This window comes from Malaclemys terrapin, chromosome 23 (assembly GCF_027887155.1).
Source record: "Malaclemys terrapin pileata isolate rMalTer1 chromosome 23, rMalTer1.hap1, whole genome shotgun sequence".
NCBI classification, from domain to species: domain Eukaryota; kingdom Metazoa; phylum Chordata; order Testudines; family Emydidae; genus Malaclemys; species Malaclemys terrapin.
The window spans coordinates 15,130,771-15,151,655 of record NC_071527.1 but is presented as its reverse complement, the minus strand read 5'-3'; the positions used below and the strand labels follow the sequence as shown (position 1 = coordinate 15,151,655).

General features: G+C 52.2%; 2 protein-coding genes across 2 annotated transcripts in view; one reads left to right on the top strand and one right to left on the bottom strand.

The window, feature by feature from the left end:
• The window catches only part of LOC128828471 (uncharacterized), a gene marked incomplete at its 5' end in the record, with an annotated part of 134,817 nt that extends 133,832 nt beyond the window's left edge, over nucleotides 1–985 (top strand). The window contains one exon of the mRNA XM_054013169.1: nucleotides 227–985. Coding sequence (XP_053869144.1) covers nucleotides 227–232 — 6 coding nt within the window. The remainder of the gene's footprint in view (nucleotides 1–226) is intronic.
• Nucleotides 986–5,709: 4,724 nt separating this feature from the next.
• Nucleotides 5,710–7,728, bottom strand: LOC128828113 (uncharacterized). Its single transcript, XM_054012496.1, has 2 exons — nucleotides 7,026–7,728; nucleotides 5,710–6,215 (listed from the first exon to the last, which is right to left on the bottom strand). Exons 1-2 carry the CDS (start codon nucleotides 7,564–7,566, stop codon nucleotides 5,713–5,715), a joined length of 1,044 nt encoding a protein of 347 aa, XP_053868471.1. The 5' UTR covers nucleotides 7,567–7,728; the 3' UTR covers nucleotides 5,710–5,712.
• Between the last annotated feature and the right edge of the window lie 13,157 nt (nucleotides 7,729–20,885).

Genomic DNA, 20,885 nt, shown 5'->3' with positions numbered 1-20,885 from the left:
GTAATGATCTGAATAGATTTTCCCCTGGGATTGAATCCTTGTCAGTGCAGACGGATCATCCCCAATGAGCAGTCAGCACTGTGAAGAATTTCCCGTGGCTCCATTATCCCTATGGGTCAGGCTCCAGGGGCTTTGTGTGTCGCCTCCCAGATACAACCCGCCAGTTTGCCCATTACACTCTCAGTGGTCTTGGAATCTATTGTCATTTTTCTGCTTTTCTTGCCAGGAGTAACCCTTCTGCCAGGTGGAGTCAGCATCAACCAGGGCTGGGTTCAACACCTAGGGGATTCCAATACAAAACAGAACCAGCTGGAGCCCCCTGTGATGTTGCACTCCATATGCTTTATGGAAATATGCTTATGAATATGACATAATTGAAATATACTTTACGCTAAATACCCCTTGCATGGTGTTTTTAGAAAGCTTATCATCTGCTAAGTGTGTTCATCCTATTTGTTTGCATGTGTTATTTCTATATCTGAAGTTAGGAGAATAAGATATAAACTTGTATCACTGAAAAACATACAAAGTGTGTATGCACCCATTAAGGGTGCTCCAGAAACAATCAGTTGTAAATGGCCTTAGTTATTGGAAAGCCTCCCTGTGTACGTGTGGGCCAGCCCATGGGGAATGGAGACGAGGGGTCTTACAGTGACTTGTGCCCATGTCACCTGATAACAAAATCCATCTTAAATCTGGTACTTTTCCATTTAGCAGGAGGGGTAGGGACCCAGAGAGACAAAAGATTCCCCTTTGTGCCAAAACTATAAAAGGGGGTGGAGCAGGACAAAGCGCTGCCGGTCATGAGAAAACCCCTGCTTACCACCTGAGATGTCTACTGGAACTAACAGAGACTGTACCAGGGGAAAGGATTGGGCCCAGACTAGGAAGAAGTCTGTGAAAGAAACTTATTGGAACATCTTTGAGGGTGAGATATTACATTAAGAAACTGATTACAGGTATTAGGCTGAGACTTGTGTAATTTGTTTTATTTTGCTGTGTAACTTACTTTGTTCTTGGTTATTACTTGGTTATTACTTGAAACCACTTAAATGCTCCTCTTTCTAATTAATAAAATCACTTTTGTTTATTAATAAACCCACAGTAAGTGATTAATACCTGGGGGAGCAAACAGCTGTGCATAGCTCTCTATCAGTGATAGAGAGGGTGAAAAAATGATGAATTTACCCTGTATAAGTTGTATACAGAGTAAAACTGATTTATTTTGGGTTTGGATCCCACTGGGAGATCGGTGTCTGGGTGCTGGAGACAGGTAACCTGCTGAGCTGTTTTTAATAAAAATCCGCAGCTATGGGGACATGGCCCAGACCCTGGGTCTGTGTTGCAGCAGGCTAGTGTGTCTGGCTCAACAAGGCAGGGTTCTGGAGACCCAAGCTGGCAGAGAAAAGAGGCTCAGAGGTAATTTCAGCAGATCAGGTGACAGTCCCAAGGGGATCACTGTGATTGAACCCGTCACACCCCCACCCAGTAATCTGGGAAAACTTCAGACCACCCCAGGTGCCTCTAAGAGGCAACACATCCCCTCTCACAAGCACTGAGTCTGTGTATAACAAAGAACTTTTAATAAAAAGGGGAAAGGAACCTGGCAGTAATCTGGGAAACCCCACAACCACGATTCGAAAGCTTCTGACCATGAATAAGGCTAAGATATTTTTAGTAAAAATTACGGCCATGTTGCAGGCAATAAACAATTCACGGAAGCCTGTGACCTGTCCTGACTGTCACTAAAAATATACTGACAAAATGGGGAGGCGGGTTCAGCTCAGTGCCCACTGCTGCTGGAGCTCCGGGGTCCCCCACTGCCGCTGCCCCACTTCAAAGTCCCCCGCTCTCCACGGCAGCTGAGCAGTTGTGGGGGGGTCCCACTACCTACGGCAGCAGGGAGCATCCCATACCCGCAACACTATGCGGTCCCACCAGTCTGTGCTTGTTTGCCGGGCCCAGAATCGGCGTTCCACTGTATCAACCTGCCCCACTGCCGCCATGATGTCCCAGTTGTCACATCCCGTGCTTTCAGGAACGTCTGTGTCCGTGTCCTCCTCACAATCGTCCTCGTGCTGACAGCTCCTAGCCAGGTTCTGCACATACTGCTGGATAATGTGCAAGGTGTTTACAATGCTCACAACAGCAGCGCTGAGCTGAGCGGGCTACATGCTTGGTATGCTATGGCGTCTGCACAGGTAACCAAGAAAAAAAGTTGTGAAATGATTGTTTGCTATTGTTTTCAAGGGGGGAGGGAAGGGAGACTGACGACATGTACCCAAAACCAACAGCGACAATGTTTTTGCTCCATCAGGCATTGGGGACTGAGAGATAGCTACCCACAGTGCACCACTCCATGAGTCAATGCTAGCCATGGTATTGAGGACACACTCCACCAACCTACTGCGCTTAGTGGGGACATACACGATCGACTGTATAAAATCGCTTTCTAAAGATCGACTTCTATAAAATTGAACTAATTTCATAGTGTAGACATGCCCTGAGTGTAGCAAATACCTTTTAATAAAGGAGGGACACAATGTGGCATCTTGTTGGGGAAACACCACAAACAGGATTCATAACACAAACCATGAGCAAAAGACCCCCAGGTAAGTTTGGCAGTGTTCTTAAGTCCAGCAACCCAGAAGTCACCCAACTCACAGTTGCTGTCCTTGGTCAGTGCAACCCCGGAGTTCAGAAGCTTACCGCCCAGCCTGGGTTGAGGGGGAGGTATGGAAGCATCTTACACTTTCCACCACTGGGGCCCTTGACAGCCTATTATCACACCCCTCTGCAGGGTTCTGCTCCAGTCCTCTCCACTAGCCATCCTACCGGCTGCTCACCAATATGTCCTCAGGCCCCCCCATACTTAACACAGCTCTTGGTGAGTTCAGCTGTTAGTAGGGGAACCTCCCTGCTGGCACGCCTGGATAGTCTTCTTGCAGCAGAACAACTAGTACAGACTAAGGGTATGTCTACACTACGAGATTAGTTCGAATTTATAGAAGCCGGTTTTATAGAAATCGGTTGTATACAGCCGATTGTGTGTGTCCCCACATAAAATGCTCTAAGTGCTCTAGTCGGCGGACCGCGTCCACAGTACCGAGGCTAGCGTCGACTTCCGGAGCATTGCACTATGGGTAGCTATCCCACAGTTCCCGCAGTCTCCGCTGCCCATTGGAATTCTGGGTTGAGATCCCAATGCCCGGATGATGCAAAACAGTGTCGCGGGAGGTTCTGGGTACATGTCGTCAGGCCCCTCCCCCTCCGTCACAGCAACGGCAGACAATAGATTCGCGCCTTTTTACCTGGGTTACCTGTGCAGACAACATACCACGGCAAGCATGGAGCCCGCTCAGCTCAGCTGAGCTCACCGTCACCATATGTCCTCTGGGTGCCGGCAGACGTGGGACTGCATTGCTACACAGCAGCAGCTGCTAACTGCCTTTTGGCGGTAGACGGTGTAGCATGAGTAATAGCCATGGGGCTGGCAGCCATAGGGCTGCATTGCACCAGCCCCTTGCCCTTTGGTAGAAGATGGTATGTTATGACTGGTATCTGTCGTCATCACACTGCAGTGGCTGTCAATCATGGGCACCTGGGCAGACATGCTACTGTCTTGATGATGATGGCTATCAGTTGTAGTATACTATTTTCTGCCAATTGCCCAGTATTGTCTGCTAAGCACCCAGAAGAGGCCGAGGGCGATCTGGGTGCTGGCAGACGTAGGGCTGGCAGACGTGGGGCTGCATTGCTACACAGCAGCAGCCCCTTGCCTTTTGGTAGACGATGGTATATTATGACTGGTATCCATCGTCATCGTACTGCAGAGGCTATCACTCATGCTGCACCGTCGGCTGCCAGCTTAAGATGTAAAAAATAGATTTGTTCTATATTCATTTGCTTCCCCTTCCTCCGTGAAATCAACGGCCTGCTAAGCCCAGGGTTTTCAGTTTAATCTTTGGGGGGACCATTCTGTGTGACAGTTGTTTGTGTTTCTCCCTGATGCACAGCCACCTTTCTTGATTTTAATTCCCTGTACCTGTACGCCATGTCGTCACTCGGCCCGCCCTCCCTCCTTCCCCTAGTCCGTCAGATACTAGTTTCGCGCCTTTTTTCTGACCAGGCGCCATAGCTAGCACTGGGATCATGGAGCCCGCTCAGATCACCGCGGCAATTATGAGCACTATGAACACCATGCGCATTGTCCTGGAGTATATGCAGAGCCAGGACATGCCAAGGCGAAACCCGGACCAGCCGAGGAGGCGACTGCAGCACAGCGAAGAGAGTGATGAGGAAATTGACATGGACATAGACCTCTCACAAGGCACAGGCCCCAGCAATGTGGAAATCATGGTGTCACTGGGGCAGGTTCATGCTGTGGAACGCCGATTCTGGGCCCGGGAAACAAGCACAGACTGGTGGGACCGCATCGTGCTGCAGGTGTGGGACGATTCCCAGTGGCTGCGAAACTTTCGCATGCGTAAGGGCACTTTCATGGAACTTTGTGACTTGCTTTCCCCTGCCCTGATACGCCAGGATACCAAGATGAGAGCAGCCCTCACAGTTGAGAAGCGAGTGGCGATAGCCCTGTGGAAGCTTGCAACACCAGACAGCTACCGGTCAGTCGGGAATCAATTTGGAGTGGGCAAATCTACGGTGGGGGCTGCTGTGATCCAATTTGCCAGGGCAATGAAAGACCTGGTGATATCAAGGGTAGTGACTCTGGGCAAAATGCAGGCAATAGTGGATGGTTTTGCTGCAATGGGATTCCCAAACTGTGGTGGGGCCATAGACGGAACCCATATCCCTATCTTGTCACCAGAGCACCAAGCCACCGACTACGTAAACCGCAAGGGGTACTTTTCAATGCTGCTGCAAGCCCTGGTGGATCACAAGGGACGTTTCACCAACATCAACGTGGGATGGCCGGGAAAGGTACATGATGCTCACGTCTTCAGGAACTCTGGTCTGTTTCGAAAGCTGGAGGAAGGGACTTTCTTCCCGGACCAGAAAGTAACCGTTGGGGATGTTGAAATGCCTATCGTGATCCTTGGGGACCCAGCCTACCCCTTAATGCCATGGCTCATGAAGCCGTACACAGGCAGCCTGGACAGTAGTCAGGACCTGTTCAACTATAGGCTGAGCAAGTGCTGAATGGTGGTGGAATGTGCATTTGGACGTTTAAAAGCACGCTGGCGCAGCTTACTGACTCGCTCAGACCTCAGCGAAAAGAATATCCCCATTGTTATTGCTGCTTGCTGTGCGCTCCACAATATCTGTGAGAGTAAGGGGGAGACATTTATGGCAGGGTGGGAGGTTGAGGCAACTCGCCTGGCCGCTGATTACGCGCAGCCAGACACCAGGGCGGTTAGAAGAGCACAGCAGGGCGCGGTGCGCATCAGAGAAGCTTTGAAAACGAGTTTTGTGACTGGCCAGGCTACTGTGTGAAACTTCTGTTTGTTTCTCCTTGATGAACCCTCCAACCCCCCCACCCCCCGACCCGGTTCACTCTACTTCCCTGTAAACCAACCACCCCACTCTCCCCTCCCCAATTCGAGCACCGCTTGCAGAGGCAATAAAGTCATTGTTTTCTCACATTCATGCATTCTTTATTAATTCCTCACAGAAGTAGGGGGATAATTGCCAAGGTAGCCTGGGATGGGTGGGGGAGGAGGGATGGAAAAGGACACAGTGCATTTTAAAACTTTAACTCTTATTGAAGGCCAGCCTTCTGATGCTTGGGCGATCATCTGGGGTGGAGTGACTGGGTGGCCGGAGGCCCCCCCACCGTGTTCTTGGGCGTCTGGGTGAGGAGGCTATGGAACTTGGGGAGGAGGGCTGTTGGTTAAACAGGGGCTGTAGCGGCGGTCTCTGCTCCTGCTGCCTTTCCTGCAGCTCAACCATACGCTCGAGCATATCAGTTTGATGCTCCAGCAGACGGAGCATTGACTCTTGCCGTCTGTCTGCAAGCTGACGCCACCTATCGTCTTCAGCCCGCCACTTGCTCTTTTCATCCCGCCATTCAGCCCGCCACCTCTCCTCTCGTTCATATTGTGCTTTTCTCATGTCTGACATTGACTGCCTCCACGCATTCTGCTGTGCTCTATCAGCGTGGGAGGACATCTGCAGTTCCGTGAACATATCGTCCCGCGTAATCCGTTTTCTCTTTCTAATGTTCACTAGCCTCTGCGAAGGAGAAACATTTGCAGCTGGTGGAGGAGAAGGGAGAGGTGGTTAAAAAAGACACATTTTAGAGAACAATGGGTACACTCTTTCATTACAAGGTCGCATTTTTCCTCTGCCTGCCGGTTTGGTATGAGAGATCACTCACGCAGTGCCCCAGGCAACATATTTCGGCTTTCAGGCAGCCATGGTAGGCCACAGTCTTTTGGCTTTTTTTAACCTTCTTAACATGCGGGGAAGGTTTCAAACAGCAGCGCATTTCCCATATCAAGGATGAATTGGGTTGGCCATTGAAAATCGGTTTTCAATGTAAAAGGAGGGGCTGCGGTTTCCCGGTTAACATGCGGCACAAACCCAAGTAAACCACCCCACACACACACACACCCGATTCTCTGGGATGATCACTTCACCCCTCCCAGCACTGCGTGGTTAACAGCGGGGAACATTTCTGTTCAGAAGAGCTGGAACAGGCACCTCTGAATGTCCCCTTAATAAAATCACCCCATTTCAACCAGGTGACCGTGAAACATATCACTCTCCTGAGGATAACAAAGAGAGATAAGGAATGGATATTGTCTGCATGCCAGCAAACACCGGGACCATACGCTGCCATGCTTTGTTATGCAATGATTCCAGACTACGTGCTACTGGCCTGGAGTACATGAAGGAGAGCTTTCTGGAGATGTCCCTGGAGGATTTCCGCTCCATCCCCATACACGTTAACAGACTTTTCCAGTAGCTGTACTGGCCGCGATTGCCAGGGCAAATTAATCATTAAACACGCTTGCTTTTAAACCATGTGTAATGTTTACAAATATTTACAAAGGTACACTCACCAGAGGTCTCCTGTGTGCCCTGAGGGTCTTGGGTGAGTTCGGGGGTTACTGGTTCCAGGTCCAGGGTCACAAACATATCCTGGCTGTTGGGGAAACCGGTTTCTCCGCTTCCTTGCTGCTGTGAGCTACCTACAGTACCTCCATCCTCATCTTCCTCGTTCCCCGAACCATCTTTCCTGTGTGTTTCTCCATTGACGGAGTCATAGCACACGGTTGGGGTAGTGGTGGCTGCACCCCCTAGAATGGCATGCAGCTCCGCGTAGAAGCGGCAAGTTTGCGGCTCTGCCCCGGACCTTCCGTTTGCTTCTCTGGCTTTGTGGTAGGCTTGCAGTAGCTCCTTAATTTTCACGCGGCACTGCTGTGTGTCCCTGTTATGGCCTCGGTCCTTCATGGCCTTGGAGACCTTTTCTAATACTTTGCCATTTCTTTTACTGCTACGGAGTTCAGCTAGCACTGATTCATCTCCCCATATGGCGAGCAGATCCCGTACCTCCCGTTCAGTCCATGCTGGAGCTCTTTTGCGATCCTGGGACTCCATCATGGTTAACTGTGCTGATGAGCTCTGCGTGGTCACCTGTGCTCTCCACGCTGAGCAAACAGGAAATGAAATTCAAAAGTTCGCGGGTCTTTTCCTGTCTACCTGGTCAGTGCATCTGAGTTGAGAGTGCTGTCCAGAGCGGTCACAATGAAGCACTGTGGGATAGCTCCCGGAGGCCAATAACGTCAAATTCCGTCCACACTACCCCAATTCCGATCCACAAAGGCCGATTTTATCGCTAATCCCCTCGTCGAAGGTGGTGTAAAGAAACCGGTTTAAAGGACCCTTTAAGTCGAAAGAAAGGGCTTCGTCGTGTGGACGTGTCCAGGCTTAATTTGATTTAAAGCTGCTAAAGTCGATCTAAACCCGTAGTGTAGACCAGGCCTAAATCTAATACTTAAAACTAGGTATTAGTGATTTCAGCTCTACTGCATGAAACAAGACTCTTACTTGACTCTAAATTAGCTCTGTTATTATGCAGCAAAAAGCACAGTCCAGACACGACACGACACAACACCCCACCAGCTCACCAGGGTTTGGAACCCATGTCCCTTGCCTAGCGAGAGCTGGTGAGTTCAGGGTGAGTCCCTGAGTCATAAAATGCCAAGTACAGTTCTACTGTCCTTGATTCACATAACCAGGATAACAACTCTTTATTACTCCTGCCCCAATAACAAAGAGACTGGGGATCTCTCAGCAGCCAAAGTGACCATTTGGGCAAACTGTCCCATCGTGCTAGGCAGGGTGGGTGTGTCCATGCAAAAGAATCAGCCCCTGAAGTCCTTTTCCACAGCTCACCACCAAAGGTCAGGGGAGAGCTCGTTCTGACTCTGCTTACATCTTGAATTATCCAAATGAACGCAGGGCTGGGGACAGTGTCACCTGCTATCAGAGCAGGCCTCGTTACTGGGTCAATAGGGGATAACAACCTACTACCAGTTAATGGAGCTGCTCCTTTGGCTCAATAACACCTAGCGTGTAGATAGTACCTTTCATCGGGAAGGAGGCAACTGTGTCCCCAACCCCCACATCAGCCCCATCCCACACATCACCCCCCCTTCGCTTCCCAGGAATGAAAATAAAAAAGAAGAAGAAAAGAACCGAAAATCTGCTGCTTCTACCCAGGGAGCACGTGACGCCTTCCCATTGCACAACCCAGGGACGTGCTGCCTGGTCAGCAGGACTCCGGAGCTGAAACGCGTCAGGCAGGACATGTATGTCTGGGCCTAGGAAAGCCACTGGGGACAAGGTTGCTGATGGCACGACCTGGGATGTGTATGAGAGCCCTGCGTGGGACAATTTTTTTAATCCTGCTCTAGTCCTGCTCTGCAATATGCAGGCCCTCCTGCTCCCGCATTGTTTCTTGCGTTTTCATCCCACTCCGACCCGTACAAACCTTAGATCCCGCAAATCCCACAAGAGACACAGATCCCCCAACGCTAAATAAAAACAAAAGAATAACAGTCAGGTAATATATATATATATATATATATATATATATATATATATATATACACATGAAATCCAGATACAACTTTTAGCACTAAAAAAAACCCAAACAAATCTTGCTTAATCCAGGTAAAAAATGGTTAACTTCTATAATAACAGAACTATTCCTTAACCTGATCATTCCCTAGTTTGGCTTGTGTTCCTTCCCCCTGGTTGTTAATATTAATTGTGCTGAGTATCTGGTCTCCATTAACCATTAACCTGAAGACTGAAGCAAAATAGGCATTAAACGCCATGTAAAAAAGACTTTAACTTCTGTTATAACAGACATCAAATCAGACTGAGAGAGGAGGAGGATGACCCTGAAAAACACCTGCAGACAGACTGGATGATGATCTGACTGAACTCGTGGTCACTGTTTACCTTCTCCAGACCTGAAGACGAGTTAGATGTCTCCAAGACGGCAGGGCTCAATGCAATTCATCCTACCTAAAGAACTAGCTGCTGAAGCAATCTCACAGCCATTAGCCAAGGAATGGTCTCTGTTGCTGCCTTATTGCGTATTTCTGGTTCCAAATGAAGTGTGTGGTTAACCGCTCTGAGGGTCTACTGTAGTGAAAACAAGAATACGTTTATCATCAGAGATTCCCATAATTGAGAGTGAGAATATTGGAGACAAATGGTCACTGTCAGGCTGTCTGGAGCGGCCCACAACCCTGAGTGCCAACCTCAGGGCAGAGACCCCAAACTGGTGGTATGGTCTCTGATTAGCTTTCACTGACCCAGTAAGAAGAGTGAATTACTGAAGCACTACAACAGTCTTACCGCGGAGTCACAGTCTCTGTGGGCATTCCAGTCTATCTTGCCAGGCAAGCTGGACCTTGGATCACACACCAAAGACAATGCTTGTAGCCAATCCTGTAATAAACTAACTAAAGGTTTATTAACTAGCAAATGAAATAAGAGAGTTAAAGCAGGCAGCAGGCACACAAAAATGAATTACATGCTATGGTTCCAAAAGGTGATAGAGTTGTAGTAACCTGTCAGAATTGAATGTCTTTTAGTGCTAACCCAGGTTGACCCTGGGGATCTCAGCTCCTGTTTTCTAGAGTGAGAGTCAAAACCACATCCCCTAACAGCTGTAGGCTTAATTGAAAGCAGCTTAAGAAGTGTTCCTCTCTTTAACACTCAGATGCCCAACTCCCAATGGGGTCCAAACCCCAGATAAATCCATTTTACCCTGAATAAAGCTTATACAGAGTAAACTCATAAATTGTTTGCTCTCTATAACACTGATAGAGAGATATGCACAGCTGTTTGCCCACTCGGGTATTAATACATACTCCAGGTTAATTAATAAGTAAAAAGTGATTTTATTAAATACAGGAAGTAGGATTTAAGTGGTTCCAAGTAGTAACAGACAGAACAAAGTGACCTACCAAGTAAAATAAAATATAACACCCAAGTCTGAGCCTAATACAGTAATAAAACTGAAAACAGATAAAACTTCACCCTCAGTGGTGTTCCAGTAAGTTTCTTTTACAGACTAGTCTCCTTCTAGTCTAGGTCCAGCAATCACTCACACCCACTGTAGTTACTGTCCTTTGTTCCAGTTTCTTTCGGTAGGGTTACCATATTCTGTGCCTCCAAATGGAGGACACTCCACGGCCCCCGGCCCCGCCCCCAGCCCCGCCCATACCCCCGCCCCAACCCCGCCCCCTCCCAAAAGTCTCCGCCCCCTCCCCTGCTTCCCGCGAACATTTGATTCGCGGGAAGCCTGAAGCAGGTAAGGGGGGTGTGGGGGGGAGGAGGCGCGGCCCAGGCTGGCCCCCCGGCGGCTCCAGCCTGGGTCGGCTCGGGCCCTGGGGTGCCGGCCCCGGCCGACCACCCCCAGCCCGCCCAGCACTGCCGGCCCCCGGCGGCCCGGCGCACCCCCGGGCTCCCCGCGGGCCCGGCTGACCTGCTCCCCGCCGGCCCGGCTCCCCGCGGGCCCGGCTGACCTGCTCCCCACCGGCCCGGCTCCCCGCGGGCCCGGCTGACCGGCTCCCCGCCGGCCCGGCTGACCGGCTCCCCGCCGGCCCGGCTCCCCGCGGGCCCGGCTGACCTGCTCCCCGCCGGCCCGGCTCCCCGCGGGCCCGGCTGACCTGCTCCCCGCCGGCCCGGCTCCCCGCGGGCCCGGCTCCCCGCCGGCCCGGCTCCCCGCGGGCCCGGCTGACCGGCTCCCAGCCCGGACCCCGGCCCGGCACCGCGCCCCCGGCTCCCCGTCCGGCCCCGCGCCCGGCACTGCGCCCCTAGTTCCCGGCCCGGCACCATGCCCCCGGCCCCGCACCGGCCCCGCACCGCCGGCCCCAGCCGAGCACCACCCAGCCCTCCCGATTTTCCCGGACATGCCCGGCTTTTGGGGATTTCCCCCCGGACGGGGATTTGAGCCCCCAAAAGCCGGACATGTCTGGGAAAATCCGGACGTATGGTAACCCTACTTTCGGGTATCCTTGGGGGTGGAGAGGCTATCTCTTGAGCCAGCTGAAGACAAAATGGAATGGTCTCCCAGGAGGTTAAATAGACTTTCTTTTGTGGGTGGAGACCCTCCCTCCCCCTGTGTAGAATTCCAGGTACAAGATGGAGTTTTGGAGTCACAATGGCAAGTCACATGTCCATGCATGACTTAGAACCTACAGGTAGCAGCCATGGTTCACATGCTACCTTAAACGCCCTCAGGTAGACTTCTTATGTGGATTGGAGCCTTCCAAGATCCATTGTCCCTTAAGTGCTTCTCGATTGGGCACTTAATTTGCACATTCCTTTCTCAGGAAACTGACCAAATGCTTTATTAAGGCTACTTAAAAATCAAGCAAGTACACAGCCAACATTCATAACTTCGAATACAAAATTGAGACATGCATACAAATAGGATGAATAGATTCAGTAGATCATAACCTTTACAGTGCCTATACACAAATGCAAGAAGCCTGGGAAACAAGCAGGGAGAACTGGAAGTCCTGGCACAGTCAAGGAATTATGATGTGATTGGAATAACAGAGACTTGGTGGGATAACTCACATCACTGGAGTACTGTCATGGATGAATATAAACTGTTCAGGAAGGACAGCAGGGCAGAAAAGGTGGGGAAGTTGCATTGTATGTAAGAGAGCAGTATGACTGCTCAGAGCTACGGTATGAAACTGCAGAAAAACCTGAGAGTCTCTGGATTAAGTTTAGAAGTGTGAGCAACAAGGGGGATGTCGTGGTGGGAGTCTGCTATAGACCACCAGACCAGGGGGATGAGGTGGACGAGGCTTTCTTCCAGCAACTAACAGAAGTTACTAGATCACAGGTCCTGGTTCTCATGGGAGACTTCAATCACCCTGCTATCTGCTGGGAGAACAATACAGCGATGCACAGACAATCCAGGAAGTTTTTGGAAAGTGTAGGGGACAATTTCCTGGTGCAAGTGCTGGAGGAACCAACTAGGGGCAGAAGTCTTCTTGATCTGCAGTTCACAAACTGGGAAGAATTAGTAGGGGAAGCAAAAGTGGGTTGGAACCTGGGAGGCAGTGACCGTGAGATGGTCGAGTTCAGGATCCTGACACAAGGAAGAAAGGAGAGCAGCAGAATACGGACCCTGGACTTCAGAAAAGCAGACTTTGACTCCATCAGGGAACTGATGGGCAGAATCCCCTGGGAGAATAACATGAGGGGGAAAGGAGTCCAGGAGAGCTGGCTGTATTTTAAAGAATCCTTATTGAGGTTGAAGGAACAAACCCTCCCCATGTGTAGAAAGAATAGTAAATATGGCAGGCGACCAGCTTGGCTTAACAGTGAAATCCTTGCTGATCTTAAACACAAAAAAGAAGCTTACAAGAAGTGGAAGATTGGACAAATGACCAGGGAGGAGTATAAAAATATTGCTCAGGCATGAAGGAGTGAAATCAGGAAGGCCAAATCACACTTGGAGATGCAGTCAGCAAGAGATGTTAAGAGTAACAAGAAGGGTTTCTTCAGGTATGTTAGCAACAAGAAGAAAGTCAAGGAAAGTGTGGGCCCCTTACTGAATGAGGGAGGCAACCTAGTGACAGAGGATGTGGAAAATGCTAATGTACTCAATGCTTTTTTTGCCTCTGTCTTCACGAACAAGGTCAGCTCCCAGACTGCTGCACTGGGCAGCACAGTATGGGGAGGAGGTGACCAGCCCTCTGTGGAGAAAGAAGTGGCTCGGGACTATTTAGAAAAGCTGGACGAGCACAAGTCCATGGGGCCGGATGCGCTGCATCCGAGGGTGCTAAAGGAGTTGGTGGATGTGATTGCAGAGCCGTTGGCCATTATCTTTGAAAACTCATGGCAATCCGGGGAGGTCCTGGATGACTGGAAAAAGGCTAATGTAGTGCCCATCTTTAAAAACGGAAAGAAGGAGGATCCGGGGAACTACAGGCCAGTCAGCCTCACCTCAGTCCCTGGAAAAATCCTGGAGCAGGTCCTCAAGGAATCAATTCTGAAGCACTTAGAGGAGAAGAAAGTGATCAGGAACAGTCAGCATGGATTCACCAAGGGCAAGTCATGCCTGACTAACCTAATTGCCTTCTATGATGGTCCCCAGACTGTAACAGTGCATGGGATTCTTCTGTCCTCAGTGCAGGACTCTGCACTTGTACTTGTTGAACCTCATCAGACTTCTTTTGGACCAATCCTCCAATCTGTCTATGTCACTCTGGACCCTATCCCTACCCGCCAGCATATCTACCTCTCCCCTCAGATTAGTGTCATCTGCAAACTCGCTGAGGGTGCAGGGAAGGGCTTAAGTTGGCAGCCTTGGGCTTGGCCGCCCTGCCCAGAGGAGGGGAAGGGCTTGGCGTTGTGGTGGGTCCAGGGAGGGTGGGGGAGGTGCTTGGTTTTCCCGGAAAGGATCGGGGAGGGAGGGTGTCAGGGTCGACCCTGCCTGGGGGGGAGAGGATAGTGGTGGAGGGATCATGGTGGGCCCTGCCCAGGGATGAGGGTGCTCTGACCTGCTCCAGACATTATTGACATTGGTGCATGTGGCAGCCACCCTTCGTCCAGGCTGTGAGACAATCGCTCAGAGAGGAGGGAGCTGCACGGTGCCTCTCACTGGGGCATTAACTCTGAGCCCTGCAGCAGGGGCTCTGCCAGCCCTCCCCGGCAGGGGGTTTTGTGGGGTGGGGGCAGGAGGGTAAGAGCCCAGCATGCCTGCCCCTCCCATACCCCCAGAGACCCCGAGGCTGCCGAAGTAAATAGGGGGAGGTCCCCACTGCCAGCTCTGTGGGAGAAAAGGGACGCTGCTGCTGCTGCTCCTGGGGGCTGGAAAGGGGGGCCCATGACCCTACCCCATCTGTCTGGGGCAGGAGGAGGGGGGTGTAATAAAGTGGTCTTTAGAGTTTCCACAGAGTTTTCCAGAATATTATGGGATGGAATCTTTCCCTACTCTGCCTTGAATTGCTAGCTCACAGCCTGTGCTATCCTGTACCACTTACTTTCTGTTTTAGTCAGTGGGTTTCCCTTCCCCCCACAATACCTCGTGCCCCCGTGGGAAGTCACGCAAACTCACATACACACAGGCGCCAACTTCCTCAGTTCTTGGTAGGGTGCTCAACCTCCACTCTACCCCTTCCCCCAAACGCCCACCCCCACCCCACCTCTTCCCGCCCCAGCTCTGCCCCAGGACCCGCCCCCATTCAACCTCTTCCCCCAAATGCTCACTGCACCTCTTCCCGCTCCCACTCTGCCCCTTCCCACCCCTCTCTGCCCCTCCCCCAGCGCCTCCTGCATGCCACTGAACAGCTGATGGCAGTGCACGGGAGGTGCTGGGAGAGAGGGGGAGGTGCTGATCCACGGGGCTTACAGTGGGTGCTGAGCACCCATGGAGTTGGCACCTATACACACACACATTCTGTGAGGATGCGGTTAAGTGAAGCAGCGAGTTCCCAGCAGGCACACTTGAGCACTTATTTTAGTTACACTGAGCAGTACCAGAATACAAGGGAGGTGAAGAGTTGTTCTGGTTCTCGGCCACAGACAAGTCGCTTCTATGAGCAACTGCATGTGACTCTTGCAGTAGCCAGCGGTTCTGCTTATCTTGTGGCTTGCAGGGAAGTGCATTGAGGGCTGTTTCTTTTATGAAAAGCTTTAGCCTTGCATCTCAAACAATGTCTGCACTGTCAATGCTACCCATCTGCTCTGCATTCTTTGCAGCTGAAACCTTGTCCGTGGTCGCATCCTCCACACCGGGACAGTGACTTTCCCAGACTAGAAGGTGGAAAAAGAAGACTCAGGAGGACATGTTCAATGAATTAATATGTGCCTCCGAGAGTGACAAGACCAAGCTCAGTGCATGGAGGATTGCACTGTTGGAGAACATGCACGATGGCTGTGAGGACAGGAGACCATGCAGGGAACACAAGCGTGATACGCAGGACAAGATGGTGCAGATTAATTATGAGGGAGCAAACAGACAAGTTGAGGCATCTGGTTGAGGTTCAAGAAAGGCAGCTGGATGCTAGAGTCCCACTGCACCCTATGCTGAACCTGCAGCCCCAGTTGCCAAGTTCCACATCCTCCTTCCCCACCCTGGGCTGCGAGGGGCAGCAGTTTAATAATACTGCATAGGCCCCATAAATCCTAAAGATGCCCCTGAACGCTGTGTCACATTCTAGCTGGGGTAAGAGGGTCCCCATAGTTGGGATGTGGGGCTGCAGAATCTCCCTTTAGTACTGGGGGTGTGGGCTGGGTCCTGGGAATGGGGCCAGGCCACTCACCCTGTGGGAGCAGAGCCCATAAAGATGGATGGAGTGGCCGCCTGTCCCCCATGTCTCCACCTATAGCTTCTGTTTTCATGTATGGCTTAGGTTTCCTGTGGAGTACCCACAACTGCTGTGGTTTGGCCTGTGCTCTGTGCCTGTAACCGCTGTGCCACAGCCCTCCAGTGCCCCTCCACCTGGCCCTATGACCTCTGCCTGTAGCCCCTCAGTGCCCCTCTGCCTGGAGCCCCTCTGCCTGTGCCCCTGGTCTGTACCTGCAGCCCCTCCGCCTGTGCTGTGCCTGTGCCAACGCTCTGCCTGTGACCCACCCTCCTGCCTGCACCTAGTCACTTGCTACATGGTGTCAAATATCAGAGGGGTAGCCCGGTTAGTCTGAATCTGTAAAAAGCAACAGGGGGTCCTGTGGCACCTTTGAGACTAACAGAAGTATTGGGAGCATAAGCTTCTGTGGGTAAGAACCTCACTTCTTCAGATGCAAGTAATGGAAATTTCCAGAGGCAGGTATAAATCAGTATGGAGATAACGAGGTTAGTTCAATCAGGGAGGGTGAGGTGCTCTGCTAGCAGTTGAGGTGTGAACACCAAGGGAGGAGAAACTGCTTCTCTAGTTGGCTAGCCATTCACAATCTTTGTTTAATCCTGATCTGATGGTGTCAAATTTGCAAATGAACTGGAGCTCAGCAGTTTCTCTTTGGAGTCTGGTCCTGAAGTTTTTTTGCTGTAAGATGGCTACCTTTACATCTGCTATTGTGTGGCCAGGGAGGTTGAAGTGTTCTCCAGGTTTTTGTATATTGCCATTCCTGATATCTGACTTGTGTCCATTTATCCTCTTGCGTAGTGACTGTCCAGTTTGGCCAATGTCCATAGCAGAGGGGCATTGCTGGCATATGATGGCATATATCACATTGGTGGACGTGCAGGTGAATGAGCCGGTGATGTTGTAGCTGATCTGGTTAGGTCCTGTGATGGTGTTGCTGGTGTAGATATGTGGGCAGAGTTGGCATCGAGGTTTGTTGCATGGGTTGGTTCCTGAGTTAGAGTTGTTATGGTGCGGTGTGTGGTTGCTGGTGAGAATATGCTTAAGGTTGGCGGGTTGTCTGTGGGCGAGGACTGGTCTGCCTCCCAAGGTCTGTGAAAGTGAGGGATCATTGTCCAGGATGGGTTGAAGATCACTGATGTTGCGTTGGAGAGGTTTAAGCTGAGGACTGTAGGTGATGGCCAGTGGAGTTCTGTTGGTTTCTTTTTTGGGCCTGTCTTGTAGCAGGAGGTTTCTGGGTACACGTCTGGCTCTGTTGATTTGTTTCTTTATTTCCTTGTGTGGGTATCGTAGTTTTGAGAATGCTTGGTGAAGATCTTGTAGGTGTTGGTCTCTGTCTGAGGGGTTGGAGCAGATGCGGTCAGGGCCGGCTCCAGCATTTCTGCCGCCCCAAGCAAAAAAAAAAAAAAAAAAAGCCGCGATCGGCGGCGGCAGTTCGGCGGCAGGTCCTTCGCTCCTAAAGGGAGTGAGAGACCTGTCACCCCCGAATTGCCTCACATGCCGCCCCTCTCCCTTGGCCGCCCCAAGCACCTGCTTGTTAAGCTGATGCCTGGAGCCGGCCCTGGATGCAGTTGTAAAAAAGAAACCAACAGAACTCCAGGGTTACCATTCATCCGGATTCCCCTGGACATGTCCGGCTTTTCTGAGTTAAAAATAGCGTCTGGGGGGAATTCGTAAATGTCCGGACTTCCCACCATGCAGAGCACGCGCGGCTGACAGGGCAGCCGGCCAGATCGAGCCACTCGCATGGGGCACCGGCACCCAGAGAGAGCCCCTCCTCCGCTTCCCCCTCCTCTCCCCTGCAGCTGAGATCACTCACTCCCTCCCTCTCTCCCTCCCTGCTTCGCAGATCGCTGGACATTCAGGCCTCCGGCAGTCTGGATCTCCTCCCCCTGCCCAGCGCACCGCTCCGCAGCACGCTGCGAGGGCGGGAACTGGGCTATGCGCTCCGTGGGGGAGTGTGGCAGCGTGTTGGGCTGCACGTGGAGCCCGACACGTTGTTCTGAGCAGCACAGTAAGGGGGCCAGGGGGTCGGAGAAGGGGCAGGGGGGTTCTGGAGGGGGCAGTCAAGAGACAGGGAGCAGGGTTGGATGGATCGGGAGTTCGGGAGGGGCTGTCTGGGGATTGGGGGTGTAAGGTTTTGGGCAGTCAGGGGACAGGTAGGGGGTAGAGTCCTAGGGGGGTAGTTACAGGGGGGGTGTCTCAGGAGGGGGCAGTTAGGGGACAAGGAGCGGGGGGGGGTTGGGAGTTCTGGGGGAGGCTGCCAGGGGGCAGGAGTGGGGAGAGGGATCGGAGCAGTCAGGGGACAGGGAGCAGAGGGGTTTAGATGGGTCAGGAGTTCTGGGGGGGGGCTGTCAGGGGGTGGGGGTGTGGATAAGGGTTGGGGCAGTCAGGGGACAGGTAGGGGGTAGGATCCTAGGGGGCCAGTTAGGATGGGGGGGAAGGTCTCAGGAGGGGGCAGTCAGGGGACAAGGAGCAGGGAGGCTTAGGTAGGGGGTGAAGTCCTGTGGGGCACTTAGGTAGGATTACCATACGTCCAGTTTTTCCTGGACATGTCTGGCTTTTTGGTCCTCAAATCCCCGTCCAGGGGGAATTGTTAAAAAGCCGAACATGTCTGGGAAAATAGCTTTTCCGGCATCCCTGCCCCAGTCCCCTGCTTACCTTGCGGCTCCCGCAGGCTGCAAGCTGCAGGCGGATTCCCCCGCGGCAGCTGCTGCTGCTCCCCCCAGACACCTCAGCTCTGTGTAGCTGAAGAGCGGAGCTGCCCCAGCACTACTGGCTTCACGGTTTGCCGGGCAGCCCCCAGACCTCCAGACCCTGCGCCCCTGGCCGGGTGCTTCCCCTTCCGGGCTCCGGCTGCCCCTCCGGCTGCCCTGTAGGTGGCGGCAGCATGGAGGAGGGGAGCGCCCTGCAGCAAACTCAGCCCGCGTCCTTCCCTCCCAGCCGACCAGAGCGGCGCAGTGGGAGGGGCCGCGTGGCGAGTGCCCTGCTGAAGCCCTGGCCGCCCCCCTTCTCTCTCTCCCCCCCGCTCGACTGGGTGCGCACTCCGCTGCATGTCTGCAGCACAGGGAGTCCCCCTGCACCCTGGTTCCGGCCGCCCTGCAGGTTTGTTTGTTTTTTTGCTTTGCTTTGCCGCTCCGGCCACCCTGCAGGGTTTTTTTTTTTTTCTGCTTTGCCGCTCCGACCACCCCACGGGTTTTTTGTTTGTTTGTTTTTCTGCTTTGCCGCTCCGGCCGCCCCGCAGGTGTTTTGTGTGTGTGTGTGCTTTGCCGCTCCGGCCGCCCCGCAGGTGTTTTGTGTGTGTGTGTGCTTTGCCGCTCCGGCCGCCCCGCAGGTGTTTTGTGTGTGTGTGTGCTTTGCCGCTCCGGCCGCCCCGCAGGTGTTTTGTGTGTGTGTGTGCTTTGCCGCTCCGGCCGCCCTGCAGGGCTCTGCCTCCTTCCTGCTGCAGCTTGCACAGGTGTGCTCCTGGATTTTGCACTTTCTCAACTCACTCACGCACCACTCTTCCCTTCACTTGCTTCTCACATCAAAGACAAAGAGCCAGGCCTTAAGCAGCAACTGGTGACCTCTCCGACTGGGAAGTTCCCATGTTTATTAAGCTCCCTGCTGCAGTGCATCCTGGTCCTCCCAGGTGACTGTAGAGAACCAGGAGCTCAAGACCCACTCCACACTAACCACTAGATCTCACTTCCCTCCCAGCACCGGGGATAGAACCCAAGATTCCTGGCTCCGAGCCCACCTTTGCTCTAACCACTAGCCTCCACTCCTCTCCCAGAGCTGGGATAGACCCCAGGAGTCCTGGCTCCCAGCTCCTTTTGTACACCACTAGCCCCTTCAGAGCAAGGGAACAGCTCCCTGCACCCTCTGCTTGGGACACCTACACGGCTGTAGCCTCGTTATCTCCATGAGGGAGGGGAGAAAGGAGTTGTAGTGTAGGATTTGAAAAGTGATGGAGGTTCAGTGAGGCCAGGAGACGGTGAGGGCCCGACCCAGGAAACGGAGAATGGGGGGGGGGGGTAAGGCGCTTTCACTGGAAGCAGCAAAGAGGGAGAGGTGCCAGGATACCTCAGGCAGAGCTAGGATGTGGGTGAGATTCAGCCCTGGCAAAGGGCCAGCACAAGAGCTCTGTGACAGGTTCAGTCACAGAGATCCCCTTGGGACTGTCACCTGATGTGCTGAGATTACCTCTGAGCTCATTTTCCCTGCCAGCTTGGGACTCCAGAACCCTGCCTTGTTGAGCCAGACATGCTAGCCTGCTGCAACACAGCCCCAGGGTCTGGACCATTCCCCCATAGCTGCAGACTTTAACCAAAAACTGCTCAGCAGGTTACCTATCTCCAGAACCCAGACACCCAGTCCCAATGGGATCCAAACCCCAAATAAATCCATTTTACTCTGTATAAAGCTTATACAGGGTAAACTCATAAATGGTCCGCCCTCTACAACACTGATAGAGTGCTATGCACAGCTGTTTGCTCCCCCAGGTATTAATCACTTACTCTGGGTTTATCACTAAACAAAAGTGATTTTCTTAAGTATAAAAAGTAGGATTTAAGTGGCTCCAAGTAATAACAGACAGAACAAAGTAAGTTAAGTAAAACAAAACACGCAAGTCTAAGCCTAATACATTAAGAAACTGATTACAGGTAAATCTCACCTCAGAGATGTCCCAATAAGCTTCTTTCACAGACTAGACTCCTTCCTAGTCTGGGCCCAATCCTTTCCCCGGTACAATCCTTGTTAGTTCCAGCAGGCATCTTAGGTGGAAAGCCGGGGCTTTCTCATGACTGGGACCCACTTTGATCTGTTCCACCCCCTTTTAGAGCTTTGGCACAAGGCAGGAATCTTTTGTCTCTCGGGTCCCCACCCCTCCTTCTAAATGCAAAAGCACCAGGTTTAAGATGGATTCCAGTATCAGGTGACATGTTCATATATCCTGTGAGACCCCTAGTCTCCATTCTTCCAGGGTTGGCCTGCACGACCCCAGAAGGTTTGCAAATAAACAGAGCCATTTACAATAATTGTCCTAGTCAATGGGAGCCATCAAGATTCTAAACCACCATTAATGGT